This window comes from Pan paniscus, chromosome 14 (genome assembly GCF_029289425.2).
Source record: "Pan paniscus chromosome 14, NHGRI_mPanPan1-v2.0_pri, whole genome shotgun sequence".
NCBI classification, from domain to species: Eukaryota; Metazoa; Chordata; class Mammalia; order Primates; family Hominidae; genus Pan; species Pan paniscus.
The window spans coordinates 27,587,402-27,605,668 of record NC_073263.2 but is presented as its reverse complement, the minus strand read 5'-3'; the positions used below and the strand labels follow the sequence as shown (position 1 = coordinate 27,605,668).

The 18,267-nt window shown below is 44.6% G+C and overlaps 1 protein-coding gene across 1 annotated transcript in view; it reads left to right on the top strand.

Moving 5' to 3' along the window:
• The window catches only part of FLT3 (fms related receptor tyrosine kinase 3), a 97,956-nt gene extending 82,345 nt beyond the window's left edge, over positions 1–15,611 (top strand). The window contains exons 20-24 of the mRNA XM_034936495.3: positions 12–134; positions 2,901–3,012; positions 3,349–3,448; positions 4,048–4,153; positions 14,562–15,611. Coding sequence (XP_034792386.1) covers positions 12–134; positions 2,901–3,012; positions 3,349–3,448; positions 4,048–4,153; positions 14,562–14,684 — 564 coding nt within the window. The 3' untranslated portion in view covers positions 14,685–15,611. The remainder of the gene's footprint in view (positions 1–11; positions 135–2,900; positions 3,013–3,348; positions 3,449–4,047; positions 4,154–14,561) is intronic.
• Positions 15,612–18,267: the final 2,656 nt, after the last annotated feature.

Genomic DNA, 18,267 nt, shown 5'->3' with positions numbered 1-18,267 from the left:
ATTCTTGACAGTGTGTTCACAGAGACCTGGCCGCCAGGAACGTGCTTGTCACCCACGGGAAAGTGGTGAAGATATGTGACTTTGGATTGGCTCGAGATATCATGAGTGATTCCAACTATGTTGTCAGGGGCAATGTGAGGCTGCTATTTCCTACTTATTTTTATACGGCTATTTTGTGTAGTGTCGTTATCATGGTAAACAACTGCACTCACTGTGGTGCATTTTTGATTTATGGTAACATCAAAAAACCCTCACAGCAGTCTGCCTACTTATGCTTAAAAGGTTTTTCTGCAGCTTCAGGGAATCTTCCATCTATAATAAAAGCTGAGCAAAATAGCATCACATCTGTCCTTGGGCTAGCTAGTCAGAGTAGATCAGTTAGGGGCCTTTGAGTGCAATCCTCACTTTAAAAAACCCAAAATCTCAATACTTGCACTTAGTTCAGTTATCCTAGCTATAAAGTGACGATTGAGTTATGTTTTCAATTATGTGAAAAGCTAATAGTCACAATAAAGCACTTTAAAACATATATAACACATAAATACCTATAAAATGTTAAAGCTAAATACTTAAATATGAATTAATGAATATTTATCATCCTTTTACTGTTAACACAGGAAGACCTAAAACATGAGTGAATTGGCTGGGTGCAGTGGCTCATGCCTGTAATCCCAGCACTTTGGGAGGCCGAGGAGGGCAGATCATGAGGTCAGGAGTTCGATACCAGCCTGACTAATATGGTGAAACTCCATCTCTACTGAAAATACAAAAAATTAGCTGGGCGTGGTGGCGTGTGCCTGTAATCCCAACTATTCGGGAGGCTGAGGCAGGAGAATTGCTTGAACCCAGGAGGTGGAGGTTGCAGTGAGCTGAGATCACGCCACTGCACTCCAGCCTGGGCAACAGAGCAAAACTCTGTCTCAAAACAACAACAACAACAAAAAAAAAAACAGTGTGAATTGACTTGGTAATAAAAAACTAAGGACAGATGTGTTTACAAAAAGAACTATTAGAAGTAATAGATGACAAAATTGTGTAGTTGAAAATGTGTGTTTTTAAAGAATTACAACACCTGGCTGGGTGCTGGTGGCTCACGCCTTTAATCCAAGGCACTTTGAGAGGCCAAGGTGGGAGAATTACTTGAGCCCAGGTTCAAGACCAGCCTATGGAACATGGTGAGACACTCAACTGTCTCTATAAAAAATAAAAAACTAGCTGAGTGTGGTGGCACACGCCTGTGGTCTCAGCTACTCGGGAGGCTGAAGTGGGAGGATCACTTGAGCCCAGGAGGTCGAGGCTGCAGTGAGCTGTGATCACGCCACTGCACTCCAGCCTGGGCAACAGAATGAGACCCTTTTTTTTGAGACCTTGTCTCAAAAAAGAATTCCCTACTTGTGAAATAATAATAATAATATTAAATGCTGATTTAGTGCTTACTATGTGCTAAACATCTAAGTGCTTTATGCATATTAATTCATTTATTCCTCAGAGTACCCACTTGGAAACTGAGGCACAGAAAAGTAACTCGCCCATGGTTACACAGCATGTGGACTTGAACAGGAATAGTCTGAGCCCCGAGTCTGTGCTAACTGCTATGTTGTAGTGTTTCCCATGAGGGTTATGCACTTACCTCATAGTGTTGATGTGGGAAAAAACCAATAAAACCAACATGAAAGCACCTTGTCCAGGGTGAACATCCAGTAAATGTGAAAAGTCAAATTAAACTGTATTCCCACTAGAAACAAATAATCATCTTAGCTGATTTACGATCTACTCCTACTCATCATAGACTGCTCATATGTAGTCATTCAGTTTCTACCCCACCAGCTGGTTGTCTCTTATGTGGGAAAGTGAATTCCATTTGGAACCACAATTAATGTCTTTAATTAATCAAATTAACCAGACTTGCCTGCATGAATCAATAGCTCATCAGTTTGCATACATTTAAAAGAGGGTTTACTTGGCTGATTAAGCATGTGCTGATTAAACATGTGCTGTGAAGGACTCCTCAACCCATGTAAAAGAAAATCAGTACAGCCAGGTGTGGTGGCTCACACCTGTAATCCCAGCACTTTGGGAGGCTGAGGCGGGTGGATCACGAGGTCAGGAGTTCAAGACCAGCCTGGCCAACATGGTGAAATCCCGTCTCTATGAAAAATACAAAAATTAGCTGGGCATGGTGGTGTGTACCTGTAATCCCAGCTACTTGGGAGGCTGAGGCAGGAGAACCACTTAAACCAGGGAGTCTGAGGTTGCAGTAAGCTGAGATAGTGCCATTGCACTCCAGCCTGGGCAACAAGAGCGAAACTCCGTCTCAAAAAAAAAGAGAAAGAAAATCAGTACAAAGCTCTGCCCCAGTAACCTACCCATCTTGTGTCTTGATTCTAGTCTGAGACTATACTAAGTCAAAACTCCCTTTCATGCTAGTGGAAATTATTAAAGCCACAGAAGCCAGACTGGTATCATTTCTGGAAGTGATGACGTGGGCTCCCCTCCCGACATTCTTGTGGATGACATTTCCACTAAAGGTCTTCCCAGAAATGCTTTAACAGAAGATCTCACTAATTCACTAGTACCCACTTACCCCTAGGCAACTGACTGGCTATTCCTTAATGGAAAGTACCTCTTTCCAGTGGAAAGATGGCAAGTTAAACTTACCCATTCCAAGCACAAGCCTTTGTTCAAGAGGAGTTGTAAGGAAATATGCCTTGTGTTTTAGGCTAGTATTATTAGAATGTTAATTTGAAAGTGAAAACCTTTCACGTGAGGAATGTGATTTTCTCAATAAGGCATTAAGAGTGGTCTTAGGAAGATGATGCATTTCATCTTAATACAAAAGAAAAGAAGTCATGTCTGTATGTGGAAAATTCACCATCTTATCTCCTCTGGGTTTTCCACAGGCCCGTCTGCCTGTAAAATGGATGGCCCCCGAAAGCCTGTTTGAAGGCATCTACACCATTAAGAGTGATGTCTGGTCATATGGAATATTACTGTGGGAAATCTTCTCACTTGGTAAGTTGGGCAGCTGCTGGCGTCCCTTGGCTCCTGGCTTTGCATCCTCTGCTCTCTCGGTGCCCCCCCACCCCTCCCCCCAACACTGATGGGTCTTACATGTATTGCAGCCCATGACTTCATGTTTATTTGCTGGTGTCCTTTAGCCTGTCTTCCTCACTGGTCTATAACCTGCTTGAGAGCGTGAACCGTGACTTCTTTTTCCCAACCGCAGCCTGTGTGCCTGCAACAGTGTCTGGCACATGGCAGATCTCAATACGTGTTTGTTAATTGAATGAATCAATAAACAAATGAAGAAATGGATGAATGGCTGCAATTGTCTAATGTTTTCCTCAGGTGTGAATCCTTACCCTGGCATTCCGGTTGATGCTAACTTCTACAAACTGATTCAAAATGGATTTAAAATGGATCAGCCATTTTATGCTACAGAAGAAATGTAAGTTCAAGTCAGACTGTAATTTGGTTGAAATCAGAAAGGTACAGTCTGTCTGCTTCCAAATGCATGACCAAAAAAAGTGAAACTCCTTAGTGCGAAGTGTATAGGATTCTTTTTTTAAAAAATAGAAGTGAGGTCTTGCTGTGTTGGCGAGGCTGGTCTCAAACTCCTGGCTTCAAGCAATCTTCCTGGCTCAGCCTCTCAAAGTGCTGGGATTACAGGTGTGAGCCACCACACCTGGCTGTCTGATTCCATTTTAAAAAGAAAAGAAAACTCTTTGTTTTGGGAGTTTCTGAACAAAGCTGAACCTTTCCTGTCCTCAGAGGCACCTGCTTCCCGGTTTTAATTCCTTTGCTTGAGTGCTCCATGAAGGTCATTCGATTCTATCCACTACGTCACGTTTCTTTAAATGCATTTCTGCCCATCTGATTTCTCCTTTTGGATATGAATTCAAAATCTGGTAGAGGACTTGCCACAAAACAAACATGCTGTAAATAAGCAGCTCCAGAGGAATAAATGGTGCTTCATTATATGGAAAATGATCCATTTTGCTTCATTCAGACTTCTTCATCTTGTTCCTTGTTCTATTGCTTTTACAGATACATTATAATGCAATCCTGCTGGGCTTTTGACTCAAGGAAACGGCCATCCTTCCCTCATTTGACTTCGTTTTTAGGATGTCAGCTGGCAGATGCAGAAGAAGCGGTATGTAGCAGCCAGGGCGTTATAAAGCTTTATAAAGGAAATTGGTAAATTAGAACACTTGTTGCTGTCTTCCTGTGAACCAAAGGTACCAAGTTGTCATTCTCATTGCAGTTTTTCTGGGTTGCCCTTTCAAAGTTGTGTGGGGTAAGACTTTATTTATTTGTTTGTTTATTTATTTATTTATTGAGACAGGGTCTCGCTCTGTGGCCCAGGCTGGAGTGTGTGGCGTGATCATGGCTCACTGCAGCCTCGACCTCCCAAGCTCAAGCAATCCTCCAGCCACAGCCTTCCAAGTAGCTAGGACCATGGGAGGGCACCACCACACCAGGCTAAGTTTTTTATTTTTTGTAGAAATAGGGTATCACTGTATTGCCCAGGCTGGTCTTGAACTCCTGGGCTCAAGCGATTCCCCCACTTCAGCCTCCCAAAGTGCTGGGATCACAGGGCATGAGCTCCTCTGCCTGCCCTAAGACATATTTATTGATAAAAATGTTTTTAGGGAAAAAAACCACCTTTCCTGATTTCAGCCAAATGATTAATAAATTAAAAGCTCTTAAGAGTTCAGTGCAGTGAAGTAGACAACTAAATAAAACTAAATAAAAATAATCCCTGGCCTCCAGAAGCCACTAGCCCTTTCTTATGAAGCATGAGTGTGGAAAAATCACATGACTCAATCATGCTATATGGTAGCCTGGAAAGAGCATTGACCTGGAGTTCTGAGGGTTGAATACCAGCTGTACCACTCTGTCTCCCAATTGTGTCCATTATAGCAAATCACTTTACTTCTCTAAGCATCAGTTTTCTCACCTGTAAAATGGGTTGTCAAGTTAGATTATCTTTTGAGCTTTGGGGACTTGGAATTTCTTTGCTAACGCTTCCCCCGTCAACACCACCACCTGGTGTAGTGAAAAGAACCATCTCCAGATGAAATAAATAAAGGAGAGAACCTTGGGCTCCTAATACTGAGGTTCAGATCTTGGCTCCATCATTTACTTGATAAGTCACTTAATCTTTTGGGGAGTCTCCTTCTCAGTTTCTTTACCTGAAATACGTGATTAACAAATCTCACCTCATGGAGTTGTAAGAAGGAGTAAATCAGGTGATGTATGTGAAAAGAGTTAGCACGTACTGGGCACTTGGTATTTACTCCATAAAATGTTAGTTAAATATAAATCTGATTTTTAAGTGGATTGTCTGTCCTCCTTTCTAAATTGTTATGAGTCAGTTTTCAGTTCTGTATTCTCTATATAGACCTGGGTAGATAGTGTGTACTTTCCTACTGCTGTGATTTTTTTTTTGAAAATGACATAGAAACTAGGTTATTGTCAGAGAATTAGGTCAAAAGTCCAGAGGAAATGGAAAGCCCCCAGCAGACTTATAGCCTATTGCACAGATACCTATAAACTGTTCATGACACCATAAGGTAAACTGAAAGAAGAGTTTAGAATGAAACAGGAAGTGAGCTGGTAAAGAAAGAATGTATATGTGCATGTATAGCTGTCTAGCTATACACTTTTTTTTTTTTTGAGACAGGGTCTTGCTCTGTCATCCAGGCTGGAGTGCAGTGGAATGATCTCAGCTCACTGCAGCCTCCGCACTGTGGGCTCAAGCAATCCTCCCACCTCAGCCTCCCAAATAGCTGGGACCACAGGCACACACCACCGGACCCAGCTATTTTTTTTGTATTTTTGGTAGACACGGGCTCTCACTATGTTGCCCAGGCTGTTCTCAAACTTCTGAGCTCAAGTGGTCCACCTGCCTCAGCCTCCCAAAGTGCTAGGATTACAGGCATGAGCCACCACGCCTGGCTAAGAGAGGCCTGATTGATGTTACTCATTGCATAGTTGGGTGTGGATTTGTGGGGAACTTGTGAGCTGGATGTGAGGACTGAGTAGCATCTTGGCTGCTGGAGAGTAGAGGGTGAGTAGGATATTCCAGGATGAATGAATCATATAAATAAAAGTCCAAAGTTGAAAAAGTAGAGTGGCAAGTAGATGGCTGTGCCTAATATACAGGGAGAATGGGGGAGTAGAGAGGGAAAAAAAAGTGCAAAGGTCGTGTCGGCAGGATGGAGGCTTCAGGACCACTTGGGTCTTGGTTTGAGCTTCTCCTTTCCTGTCCCCATACTCACAGGATGTCCAGATCCCCTTCCCCGTGTTCAGGGGGCCTGTCAGGTATCAGGAACCGTTGAATGGCAACATATCCATGCATGATTAATCAGCTGAGAGAATCCATGCTTAGGGACAGATGGTTCACAAACTTTTTCTCCCAGTTCCTTCCACTCTGTTCCCTGACCCTCTGCGACCAGTGTCAGAAGCACCCAGAGAAAATGGTAGCTCCTTTAAGCAGGTTAGAAAACAGGCCCCCATGGCCTATTGCGGTGGGTCACACATGTAATCCCAGCACTTTGGGAGGCTGAGGTGGGCGGATCACTTGAGGTCATGAGTTCCAGACCAGCCAGGCCAACATGGCAAAATCCCATCTCTACTAAAAACAAAAAATTAGCCAGGCGTGGTGGCGCATGCCTGTAATCCCAGCTACTCGGGAGGCTGAGGCAGAAGAATCGCTTGAACCTGGGAGGTGGATGTTGCAGTGAGCCGAGATGGCACCACTGCACTCCAGCCTGGGTGACACAGTGAGACTCTGTCTCAAAAAAGAAAAAGAAAGAGAAAGAGAAAGAAAGAGAGAAGGAAGGAAGGAAAGAAAGAGAAAGAGAGAAAAAAAAGAAAGAAGAAAGAGAGAGAGAAAGAAAGAAAAAGAAAGAAAGGAAGGAAGGAGGGAAGGAAGGAGGAGGGAGGGAAGGAAGGAAGGAAGGAAGGAAGGAAGGAAGGAAGGAAGGAAGGAAGGAAGGAAGGAAATGCCCCCTCCCCGGGTGGGAGGAATCCAGAGGAACCTCTTACTTAGGGCTCATGCAGCCTGCCTCAGTCTAAGCCAGTCTGAAGGAGGAGAGCTTGGCGTGGGTCTCAGCCATCTTGCCCGCTCTGCTGGGCACTTCTGTTGGTGCAAGGCACAACCCACACAGCCGCGCAGGCAGCCCTGCCCACTCTGCAGAATCCTATCTAGTCCCTTGGTTGGAAAACTGGCCTTGTCACCTTCCCCAGGGTGATCTTCCCTGTTATATCTGTGAAAGGTTTTGTAGAATCTTCTCTCCTCCCCTCCCCTCCCCTCCCCTCTCCTCTCCTCTTTTCTTTTTTTTTTGAGACAGAGTCTCACTCTGTCACCCAGGCTGGAGTGCAGTGGCATGATCTCAGCTCACTGCAACCTCTGCCTCCTGGGTTCAAGCAATTCTTACGCCTCAGCCTCCTGAGTAGCTGGGACTACAGGCACGCGCCACCACGCCCAGCTAATTTTTGTGTTTTTAGCAGAGACAGAGTTTCACCATATTGTCCGGGCTGGTCTTAAACTCCTGACCTCATGATCCGCCCGCCTCGGCCTTCCAAAGTGCTGAGATTACAGGCATGAGCCACCCCACCTGGCCCTATTTTTCTTTTTAATTTATTTTTTTTAGACAGAGTCTCACTCCGTCGCCCAGGCTGGAGTGCAGTGGCGTGATCTCCGCTCACTGCAACCTTCACCTCCTGGGTTCAAGCAATTATCGTGCCTCAGCCTCTTGAGTAGCTGGGATTACAGGCACCTGCCACCACGCCTGGCTAATGCATCTTTAGTAGAGACGGGGTTTTACCATGTTGGCCAGGCTAGTCTCAAACTCCTGAGGTCAAGCGATTCGCCTGCCTCGGCCTCCCAAGGTGCTGGGATTACAGGCATGAGCCACCATGCCCGGCCAGAATCTTTCTTTCTGCATCAAGGACTAGGGAAGGAAAAGGGCCCTCAGAGAACCAGAGAGAAAGAGTGGGAAATACATGGAGAAAACATAGGTTAAGGCTTTTATGTCTAACCTCAGCACCAATGGGATTAGATCAGGGAGATCACTGATTACATGATTACCTGTCTAGGCATTTAGACAGTGGTGAACCGATGAAGATTTTTAGGATGGACGAACATGCTTCAATCTTTAAGAACCAGATCAAATATTCTGTGCTCTGCAAAGCCTCCCCCAATTTCCCTAGTCAGATTTCAGGCTGCTTCTTCTGAATTCTCATTAACACTTTCAGCTGTAACTCCATGTGAGACTCAAATCCTAGTGTAGGATGACTTTATATTATGGGTCTCTCTCTGTCGTCACTAGACTTCATTAGCGAGGGTAAGTACTGTTTCCTGTTCATCTTTACACCCCATGGGGTAGTGCTTGCCATGTGATATTAAGTAAATGAATGAAGTCAGCATGAAAGCAAGTTGGAGACCACATCTGTTTGGTTCATCATTATAGACCCCGCTGCTAGCATGATGCTTAGCACGTAGAAGGCGCTCAGCAAACATTTCTGGAATGAGAAAGAAAAAGAGAGCGTAAAAGGAAGTTTGGAAAAGCGAGGCAGAAGATGAGATGTCAGGACATCAGTTGAGAGGGGCGGCAGCAGCAAGGATGGGCACGCTGAGGGAGCGCACTAGGCAGGGGCTGTGGGCTGATAAAAGGGGGCACATACTTGTCCCCTGTTTCAGAAAAGGGGTCTGAACTAACATCACCTCCCCTCTCCTACTCAGCCCCATAAATTATAGGAAATAAGTTTGTTTTGTTTTGTTTTGTTTTGTTTTGTTTTAAGAGAAGGGAGGCCAAGCGTCGTGGCTGACACTGATAATCCCAGCACTCTGGGAGGCTGAGGCACAAACATAGATTGAGCTCAGGAGTTCAAGGCCAGTCTGGGCAACATGGTAAAACCCTATCTGTACAAAAAAATTTTTAAATTAGCCAAGCGTGGTGGTGCATTCCTGTGGTCCCAGCTGCTAGGGAGGCTGAGGTGGGAGGATTGCTTGAGTCTGGGGAGCGGTCATGGCTGCAGTAAGCCACGATCATGCCACTGTACTCTAACCTGGGTGACAGAGCAAGACTCTGTCTCAACAAAACTAAACTAAACTAAACTAAAATAAAAGTGAGGCCATAATTGGCTTTGACAGTAAGAAAGAGATCTTTTTGTGGACCAGAAACTGTGGAAAATCCCTGAGACAATGAAAGCAGTTAAAATTGCACTGCAGAGGGAAAACCCACCACAGAGGATGCCTGGGAAAAACAAGGACAAGGGTAACACAAAGGCAGCAAGAAGTCCTGGGACACTGCAGAAGTTCTGAAGCAGGAGCAGCCACATGGTGAAATCAACATAAGATTAAATGTGGGTGTTAAAAATGTAAGAACGATATGGGTGAGATAGAAATGTAACACATAACTTCTGTTTCAGTACAGGGGAAGAAAATGACCATAGAAAACATAATCAGTCCAACAAAACGGGGAAGAGAAAAATAAAGAGAATTCATGGAAATAGAAAACACAAAATTAGCTGGGTGTGGTGGTGCAAGCTTGTAGTTCTAGCTACTCAGGAGGCTGAGCTGGGAGGATCCCCTGAGCCCAGGAAGTCGAGGCTGCAGTGAGCTATAACTGGGCTGCTGCACTCCAATATGGGCAAAGGAGAGAGATCCCATCTCTAAAGAATAAAATAAATAAATAAAAATTGAAAATACAAAAATAAAACACAAAATGGCAACAATCAGTAAGCCTACTTAGGAAAGAGAATCTCAGAATAAATAAAGTTGTTAACATGCATTGTTAGTGAATGCCACATTCACTAATCTCAATACAATGTAATAAAAAAATCACCCAACCAAAAAAGCCCCCAAATTTATATACCAAAATTAAAAATCAACCAGGCGTGGTAGCTCACGCCTGTAATCCTAGCACTTTGGGAGTCTGAGGCGAGTGGATCACCTGAGGTCAGGAGTTCGAGACCAGCCTGGCCAACCTGGTGAAACCCCATCTCTACTAAAAAGACAAAATTAGCTGGGTGTGGTGGCAGGTAGCTAAAATCCCAGCTACTTGGGAGGCTGAGGCACGAGAAGTGCTTGAAACCGGGAGGCGGAGGTTGCAGTGAGCCTAGACTGCACCATTGCACTCCAGCCTGGGAGTGCAAACAGAACGAAACTCTGTCTCAAAAAATAAATAAATAAAATAAAAATCATGCCTCTTAAGCAAGTCTTTGCTTAAGAAGAAGAAAGGGAAAGAGGGAAAAGGAGTAAAAATGGATATTGCCTATTAAAACCTGTGAGAGTTACCCAAATTCATAATTCTAAATTCATTTATTAGAAAACAAAGAAAAATGAAAATCAATAGCTAACCTTTTTTTCCTTTTTTTTTTTTTTTTTTTTTTTTTTGAGACAGGTTCTTGCTCTGTCACCCTGGCTGGAATGCAGTGACATGATTATATAGCTCACTGCAGCCTCAAATTCCTGGAATCAAGCGATCATCCCACCTCAGCTTCCTGAGTACTTTTTAAAAATTCTCTTTTGAAGAGATGGGGATCTTGCTATGTTGTGCAGGCTAGTCTCAAACTGCTGGCCTCAAGCAATCCTCCTGCCTCAGCCTCCCAAAGTGCTGGGATTAGTGGTGTGAGCCACCGCACCTAGCCTGATTAGCCTTTCAATTTAAGAAGCTAGGGAAAAAACAAACAACAATAAAGAAGAAGGTGGAGAGAGAGAGGAGGAGGAAAATGAACAAAGCAGAAAGAAGGAATTAATAGAGATATAGCCAGATTTAATGACACAGAGGAAGTAGCAACAGCAAAATAATAGCGATGATCAGGAAAACCAAAAGTTGTTTTTTGAACTAATAATGTAATTGCTAACATTTTTTGAGTATTTAATCATAGAGTTTACTAATGTATTAGCCACAAAATTAATAACTCTTAATCCTCACCTCAATCTCCTGAAGTGGGTTCTATTATTATCCCTTTAGCAGACTAGTAAATTGAGGCACAGAGAGGTTAAGTAATTTGCCTAAGGTAACATGGTAAATGTCAGACTTAGGATTTGAATACAGCAGTCTGAGTGTAGTCTATACTGTATATTAATATTGTATATCAACAAAGTATACAAATATACTACTAAAGCTACTATCTTTGAAGTGAACAATTAAGAAGAAAAGAAGTCGGGTGTGGTGGCTCACGCCTGTAATCCCAGCACATTGGGAGGCCAAGGTGAGAGGATTGCTTGGGCTCAGAGGTTTGAGACCAGACTGGGCAACATAATGGGACCCCATCTCTACCAAAAATTTAAAAATTAACCAGGTGTAGTGGCGCACACCAGTAGTCCCAGTTACTCAGGAGGCTGAGACAAGAGAATCACTTCTGCCTAGGAGGTTGAGGCTGCAGTGAGCTGTGATTGCACCACTGTACTCCAGCTGGAGTGACAGAATGAGACCCTGTCTTGAAAAAGAAAAAAGCACAAATAAATCACATTCAGATGAAAAGGAAACGATAACTAAGGAAAAAAGAACCATTTTTTAAAGTATAAGAAAATTTATGTACTTCTTTATAATGATACATTTGAAAACCTAGGGTTTGTTTCACAATTTCATAAGGAGAATGTATTTAAAAAGTCATTTAAAGGTCACTTTTATGATGTTATCTGTGGGCTTGTTAAAAACAACAGTGGCTGAGCGTGGTGGCTCACGCCTGTAATCCCAGCACTTTGGGAGGCCTAGGTGCGTGGATCACTTGAGGCCAGGAGTGCAAGACCAGCCTGGTCAACATGGTGAAACCCTGTCTCTACTAAAAAAATATAAAAATTAGCCAGGTGTGGTGGTACACACCTGTAGTCCCAGCTACTTGAGGCACAAGAATCGCTTGAACCTGAGAGGCAGAGGTTGCTGTGAGCTGAGATCATGCCACAACACTCCAGCCTGGGCAACAGAGTGAGACTCTATCACAACAGCAACAGCAACAACAACAAAAAAAAAAAAAAAAAAAAAAGGAAAGAAAGGTCACTTAAAGAAATGGAAAAGAGTGATGTATTACAACTATACCCAGTAACTAGCTATGGGAGCGGAAACAGATTGTCAGAGATGGTTCTAGAAACTTCTAGACAGTGAGACTGGATGAAGAGCACATGTTAGTTAATTCAGGTGGAAGATTGGAAGTGGTATTGGTATTTGTGCTACACAAACTTCATGAGGTGGTTAGAAATTCAGTGGTAGAGATGTACCTTTGGATTCAACAGGTTCAACAAATGCTAACTAACTGCTATGTCTACTTCACAAAAGGCATGCATGAGTAGTTACTGTCCATCCTTCAGGGTACAAGCAAAGCTGTCATTGTGCAACACCTGGTTCACAATGGATATATTTTGGGTCAAAGGATACACACACACACACACACACACACACACACAATTTTCTAGAAAGAAAAGTGAAGTATAGGAGGCAGTCTGGACAGTTCACACTAAAACTGTCAAAAACAAAGAAAAAGAAGTAGACAGTAACAAGGGCTGTGGGAACGGAACAAATCTATAAAATTTAAATAGAATGCATGATTCCTAAATCATAAAGTTCTTATAAACAAATAATAATAAAAATGTATCACCTTTTAAAAACTTATTTCTTTTAGAGACAGGATCTTGCTATGTTGGTCAGGTTGGTCTTGAACTCTTGGCCTCAAGCATTCCTCCCACCCCGGCCTCCCAAAGTGCTAGGATTACAGAGTTGAGCCAGTACACCCAGCCTGTATAGCCTTTTATGTATATAAAAGGCAAAGGAAATAGGCAGGCTATTCAAAATGAAAACAAATGGACATAAAGGTATAGGAAAAAGGCCCAACTTTGCAGATAGTGAAACATGTATAGTTAAGGAGATAGAACTTCTTGCTCAGCGAAAGAGAAGAGATGTGGGAGGCTGACATACCCATTGTTCAGAAGGCTCTGGAAAATGTAGAGTTTCCAGGCACCGTTGATAGGAGTAGAAATAAATACAATCTTTCTGCAGGGCAGCCTGGCCTTGTGTATCACAGTTCAAGTATGCATCCTTTTTGATCCAGCTATTCCACTTCTGCTTATCCCAACATCAGACTAGATTGAGTGTGCACTTTTCAGTTTGTTTCGTATAACCTGTTGGTCAAAAGGTTAATTATGATGCATCAGTACTATGGAACTCTAGGCTGCCGTGAAAAAAAAATATGTGGCCATCCTTAGTGAATAATGTAAATATGTGACACAGGCAACATATGAGCAGTATAATAACAATATATTGATAATTCAAAAATAAGGTTCTAAAATAGAATATATAGCCTGAGCCCACAGACACAAAATTGTGTGTGCATAGCAAGCTGTCTATAATGGCGGGTACTTGTCATGACTTGTAGCCTTTTTTCTTTTTCTTTTCTCTTTTTTTTGAGATGGAGTCTTGCTCTGTCACCCAGGCTGGAGTGCAGTGGCACAATCTAGGCTCACTGCAGCCTCCACCTCCCAGGTTCAAGCAATTCTCCTGCCTTAGCCTCCCAAGTAGCTGGGACTGCAGGCGCACGCCACCATAACTGGCTAGTTTTGTATTTTTAGTAGAGACAGGGTTTCTCCATGTTGGCTAGGCTGGTCCTGAACTCCCAACCCCAGGTGATCCGCCCGCCTCGGCATCCCAAAGTGCTGGGATTACAGGCATGAGCCACTGCGCCCGGCCTTCTACGTCTCTTTCTGTATTTCTCAAATTATCTATATGAATGCATGTTAACTTCATATTTGGGAAAGGAAAGTAAATCTCTTCATTTCAGAAAAAAATATTTAAAAGTCGTGAAACTCCAAGGGAAAACTCAAGAATCAGTCCCTTGTATTAACTCCATAATGAACAGATTTCCTTTTGTGGCCTTTCTCTTTTATGATTTTTCTGCATGGTTTTAGGATTTCTAGAGTGACATTTTATATCTGAGAGTAGACTCAATAATGAAATAAAATATTTGACTATGACTTGATTTCTCCATTAATAAAAGGACCAAAATTGCTTTTTTAGTTATATAGAATATCCTCTGAGACCTATGCATAATAAAAGTACTTGTCTACACGTTTCCTGAAAATATGTACATCTATTATATATCAGTTTAAACATTTTAAAAGTGATGTCTAGGCCGGGTGTAGTGGCTCACACCTGTAATCGCAGCACTTTGGGAGGCCGGGGTGGTGTGGGATCACTTGAGCCCAGGAGTTTGAGACCACCCTGGACAACATAGTGAGACCTCATCTTTACAAAAAATAAAAAAATCAGCGGGGTGTGGTGGAGCCTGCTTGTGGTCCCAGCTACTCAGGAGGTTAAGGTGGGAGGATTGCTCAAACCCAGAACATCAAGGCCGCGGTGAGCTATGGTTGTACCACTGCACTCCAGTCTGGGCAACAGAGCCAGACTCTGTCTCAAAAAATAAATAAACAAACAACAAACAAACAAAAAAGTAATTGTCTATATAGAACTGTTTTTATTTAAATAATTTGTAATATGGGCGCATAACATCTACATCAGATGGTAATCAGTGTTCTGTCTCTTTCCCACATTCAGATGTATCAGAATGTGGATGGCTGTGTTTCGGAATGTCCTCACACCTACCAAAACAGGCGACCTTTCAGCAGAGAGATGGATTCGGGGCCACTCTCTCCGCAGGCTCAGGTCGAAGATTCGTAGAGGAACAATTTAGTTTTAAGGACTTCATCCCTCCACCTATCCCTAACAGGCTGTAGATTACCAAAACAAGATTAATTTCATCACTAAAAGAAAATCTATTATCAACTGCTGCTTCGCCAGACTTTTCTCTAGAAGCTGTCTGCGTTTACTCTTGTTTTCAAAGGGACTTTTGTAAAATCAAATCATCCTGTCACAAGGCAGGAGGAGCTGATAATGAACTTTATTGGAGCATCGATCTGCATCCAAGGCCTTCTCAGGCTGGCTTGAGTGAATTGTGTACCTGAAGTACAGTATATTCTTGTAAATACATAAAACAAAAGCATTTTGCTAAGGAGACGCTAATATGATTTTTTAAGTCTATGTTTTAAAATAATATGTAAATTTTTCAGCTATTTAGTGATATATTTTATGGGTGGGAATAAAATTTCTACTACAGAATTGCCCGTTATTGAATTATTTACATGGTGTAATTAGGGCAGGTCTTAACTGGAGTTCACGAACCCCCTGAAATTGTGCACCCATAGCCACCTACACATTCCTTCCAGAGCACGTGTGCTTTTACCCCAAGATACAAGGAATGTGTAGGCAGCTATGGTTGTCACAGCCTAAGATTTCTGCAACAACAGGGGTTGTATTGGGGGAAGTTTATAATGAATAGGTGTTCTACCATAAAGAGTAATACATCACCTAGACACTTTGGCAGCCTTCCCAGACTCAGGGCCAGTCAGAAGTAACATGGAGGATTAGTATTTTCAATAAAGTTACTCTTGTCCCCACAGTCCCCTTCATTTTATTTTTATTTGTTTGTTTATTTAATGTTTTAGTGACAGGGTCTCACCCTGTCTCCCAGGCTGGAGTGGAGTGGTGAGATCACAGCTCAGTGCAGCCTGAAACTCCTGGCCTCAAGCGATCCTCCCACCTCAACCTCCTGAGTGGCTGGGACTACAAGCACAGGCCACCGCGCCCAGCTAATTTTTAAAATTTTTTGTAGAGATAGTGTCTTGCTATGCTGTGCAGGCTGGTCACAAATTCTTGGCCTCAAACAGTCCTCTTGCCTCAGCCTCCTAAAGTGCTGGGATTACAGGTGTGAGCCATGGCGACCAGCCCTCTTTGTCCTTTGAAGCTTAGCACCCTCCCTCCTGTAGGCTTATGAACTTGGTTTGTGCCCCCGCCCCGCCCACCTCCGCTTACACGACAGGTGCCACCAAATTCTGCCTCTTCTTTCTCCTCCACCTCCTGTTGCATGTAGTGGTGAGGGACAAGGAATCTGGAACCGGTCAGCCCAGGTTGGAATTCTCTTTTCACCTGGCCTTAGCTGTGTCATCGGGTCAAGTAACTCAACTTCTCTAGCCTCAGTTTCCTTTTCTGAAAAATGGGACACTAATGGCATCTCTTTTATAGAGTTGCTGGAATAATTAGATGAATTAAATATATACATAGCTTAGAAATATAGAAATATAGAACATAAACATATACATCATGTAGATCAATGCCTGGCACCTCAGTGTGACCTAATAGCATCATTTGTGCCTTCCTTTATAGTTTTAATCCTTTGCCTAGTACCAGGTCACCATAAACTCCCTTAGATTACCAGTCCTTTTAATGGCAGCAGCGGCCCATCTGGAGTGGCCACTGCAAAGATGCCAGCTGCAGTGTGGGAGCCACAGGGGCTGTGCGCTCCGTGGAGCTAGTGGGAGCCCCGCCCCCTTTTGAGATGGCAGGGCGGGAGCCCCACCCTCCTGGGAGCAGCTGCCACCAGACTAGCGGTGGCTGCAGACTTAGACGTCCCTGTGCTCCCGGCCGGGGAAGCCCTTCCTGCCCCCACTGCTCACAAGTGTCTGCTCTTGCTGCCTGGCCTCTTCCCACTCCTGGTGGCACTCAGATTTTGGAGCAAAGTTGAGGCTGAGCCCCTGCACTGTCGCCACCCTGCCAGGTGTGTGCGCACTTAGGGTGGTGCTGACATGCCAGCCCCCTGCTGCCTTGGCCCCCTCTGGACTTTGGACACCGACCAGCACAGGAGGGAGGCCAAGCCGGGGCTGAGGGTGGCTAGGCATGGGTCTGCAGGTGCCCCTCAGCAGGAACAGTCTGGGCACCGTGGATGACATAATTGATGGAAGCAGGAGGCAGATAGGCTCCTGGGCAGAAGGAGTCAGGTCCCCAGTGAAGCCCCACCTTCAAGCCAGGGACTGCCCGAAGCATGGGGGCCAAGCTGTCAGTTCCAGGTGGGGTCCCCAGCAGGGAGTGAGAAATTCTGGTGCTTTTTCGCTGGCCCATGCACCAACAATCAGCATGCACTGTCTCCTTTCTGAAGCCCATTAACCTCCCCGCTCCCCACACCCCCCTCCCCGACCCCCACAACTCAGCCAGATTTGCAGAGACCTCAGGACAACTTGCCTGTGGAAGGGAGCTACCCACTTTAGGTCTCCTGAGAGCTTTTCTATTGCTCAGTGAAGCTCCTCCCTGCCTTGTTCACCCTCCACGTGTGCGAGTACCTCATTCTTCCTGGACACTGGACAAGAACTTCGGACCCACTGAATGATGGGACTGAAAGAACTGTAACAACCTGGTGACAAGGGAAGAAGACATGTGGCCCTTCAGGGGGCCCAGACCTCAAGCTCCCCAAGCCAGGGCTGTGACAGCCTCTTTGGGGCTCTGCGGTTCCTGGCGTCTCCAAGCTGCCAGGCCACCGTGTTCCCCTTGTCCAGACATGGATGCCTGCAGCAGAAGCGGCATGTGGTATATCTAACCCAGCTGTAGCCTCACCCTGAGCCGGCACCTGTGCCAGTGCCTGGAGCTGCCCACCCTGCTGCAGCAGCCAGCGTGCCTGGCTGCACACACTGATCGGACCCTTGGTCACTAACCCACGTACCCCTCCTGGCTCTGCGCCTGGCTCGCCCTTGGCAGGTGTGGGATCTGGGCCCATATTGCAAGCTGAGCCAGGCTGCTGGGCTGAGTGGGTGGAATAAGCCCAGAGGCTGTGAGCAATACTCAGGCAGAAGGCATCGCGAGCCACAAAGGTTTCCAGCTGGCAAAGCAACATCCCAAGGATCCTGTGACTCCTTCCTCACCTAACTCTTCCTCCAATCTCTCCACCATTCAGTGTTTTCTCTAAGCCACTGCCAGGTTCATCTTCCTAAAGTACTGATTTGCATGTGTCGCTGCCTGCAGGGCTTCCTGGGATCTAGCAGCTAGTTCCCAGGGTCTAGCAGCAAAAGCCACACTCTCTTCCTAGCACTCCATGCACCCACAGCCTGGCCTCAGCATTGCTCAGCACTGGCTGCTTAGCCTGTCCCTCTAGCGAGTGTCTTGAACATTCCCACCTCCGGTTTTCTTCTCCTTGGAATGTCAACTTCTGCTCTTCCTAGTTACGTCCTTGCTTCCTGACCAGACTTCAGCTCTTTCTTCTCCTTCAGGTCTTCGCCAGTTTCCGCGCCCATGAGTGATGGCTTCCTGCACTGAAATGTAAGGGCTTCTGGTCTGTATCTCAGTGTAGAGCCTGCCTACCTTATGCTGTTATTTATCTTCTTAAGTAAATGTCCTGTCTTCTTAACAGGATTTTAAGAAGTTTGAAAGCAGATATGAT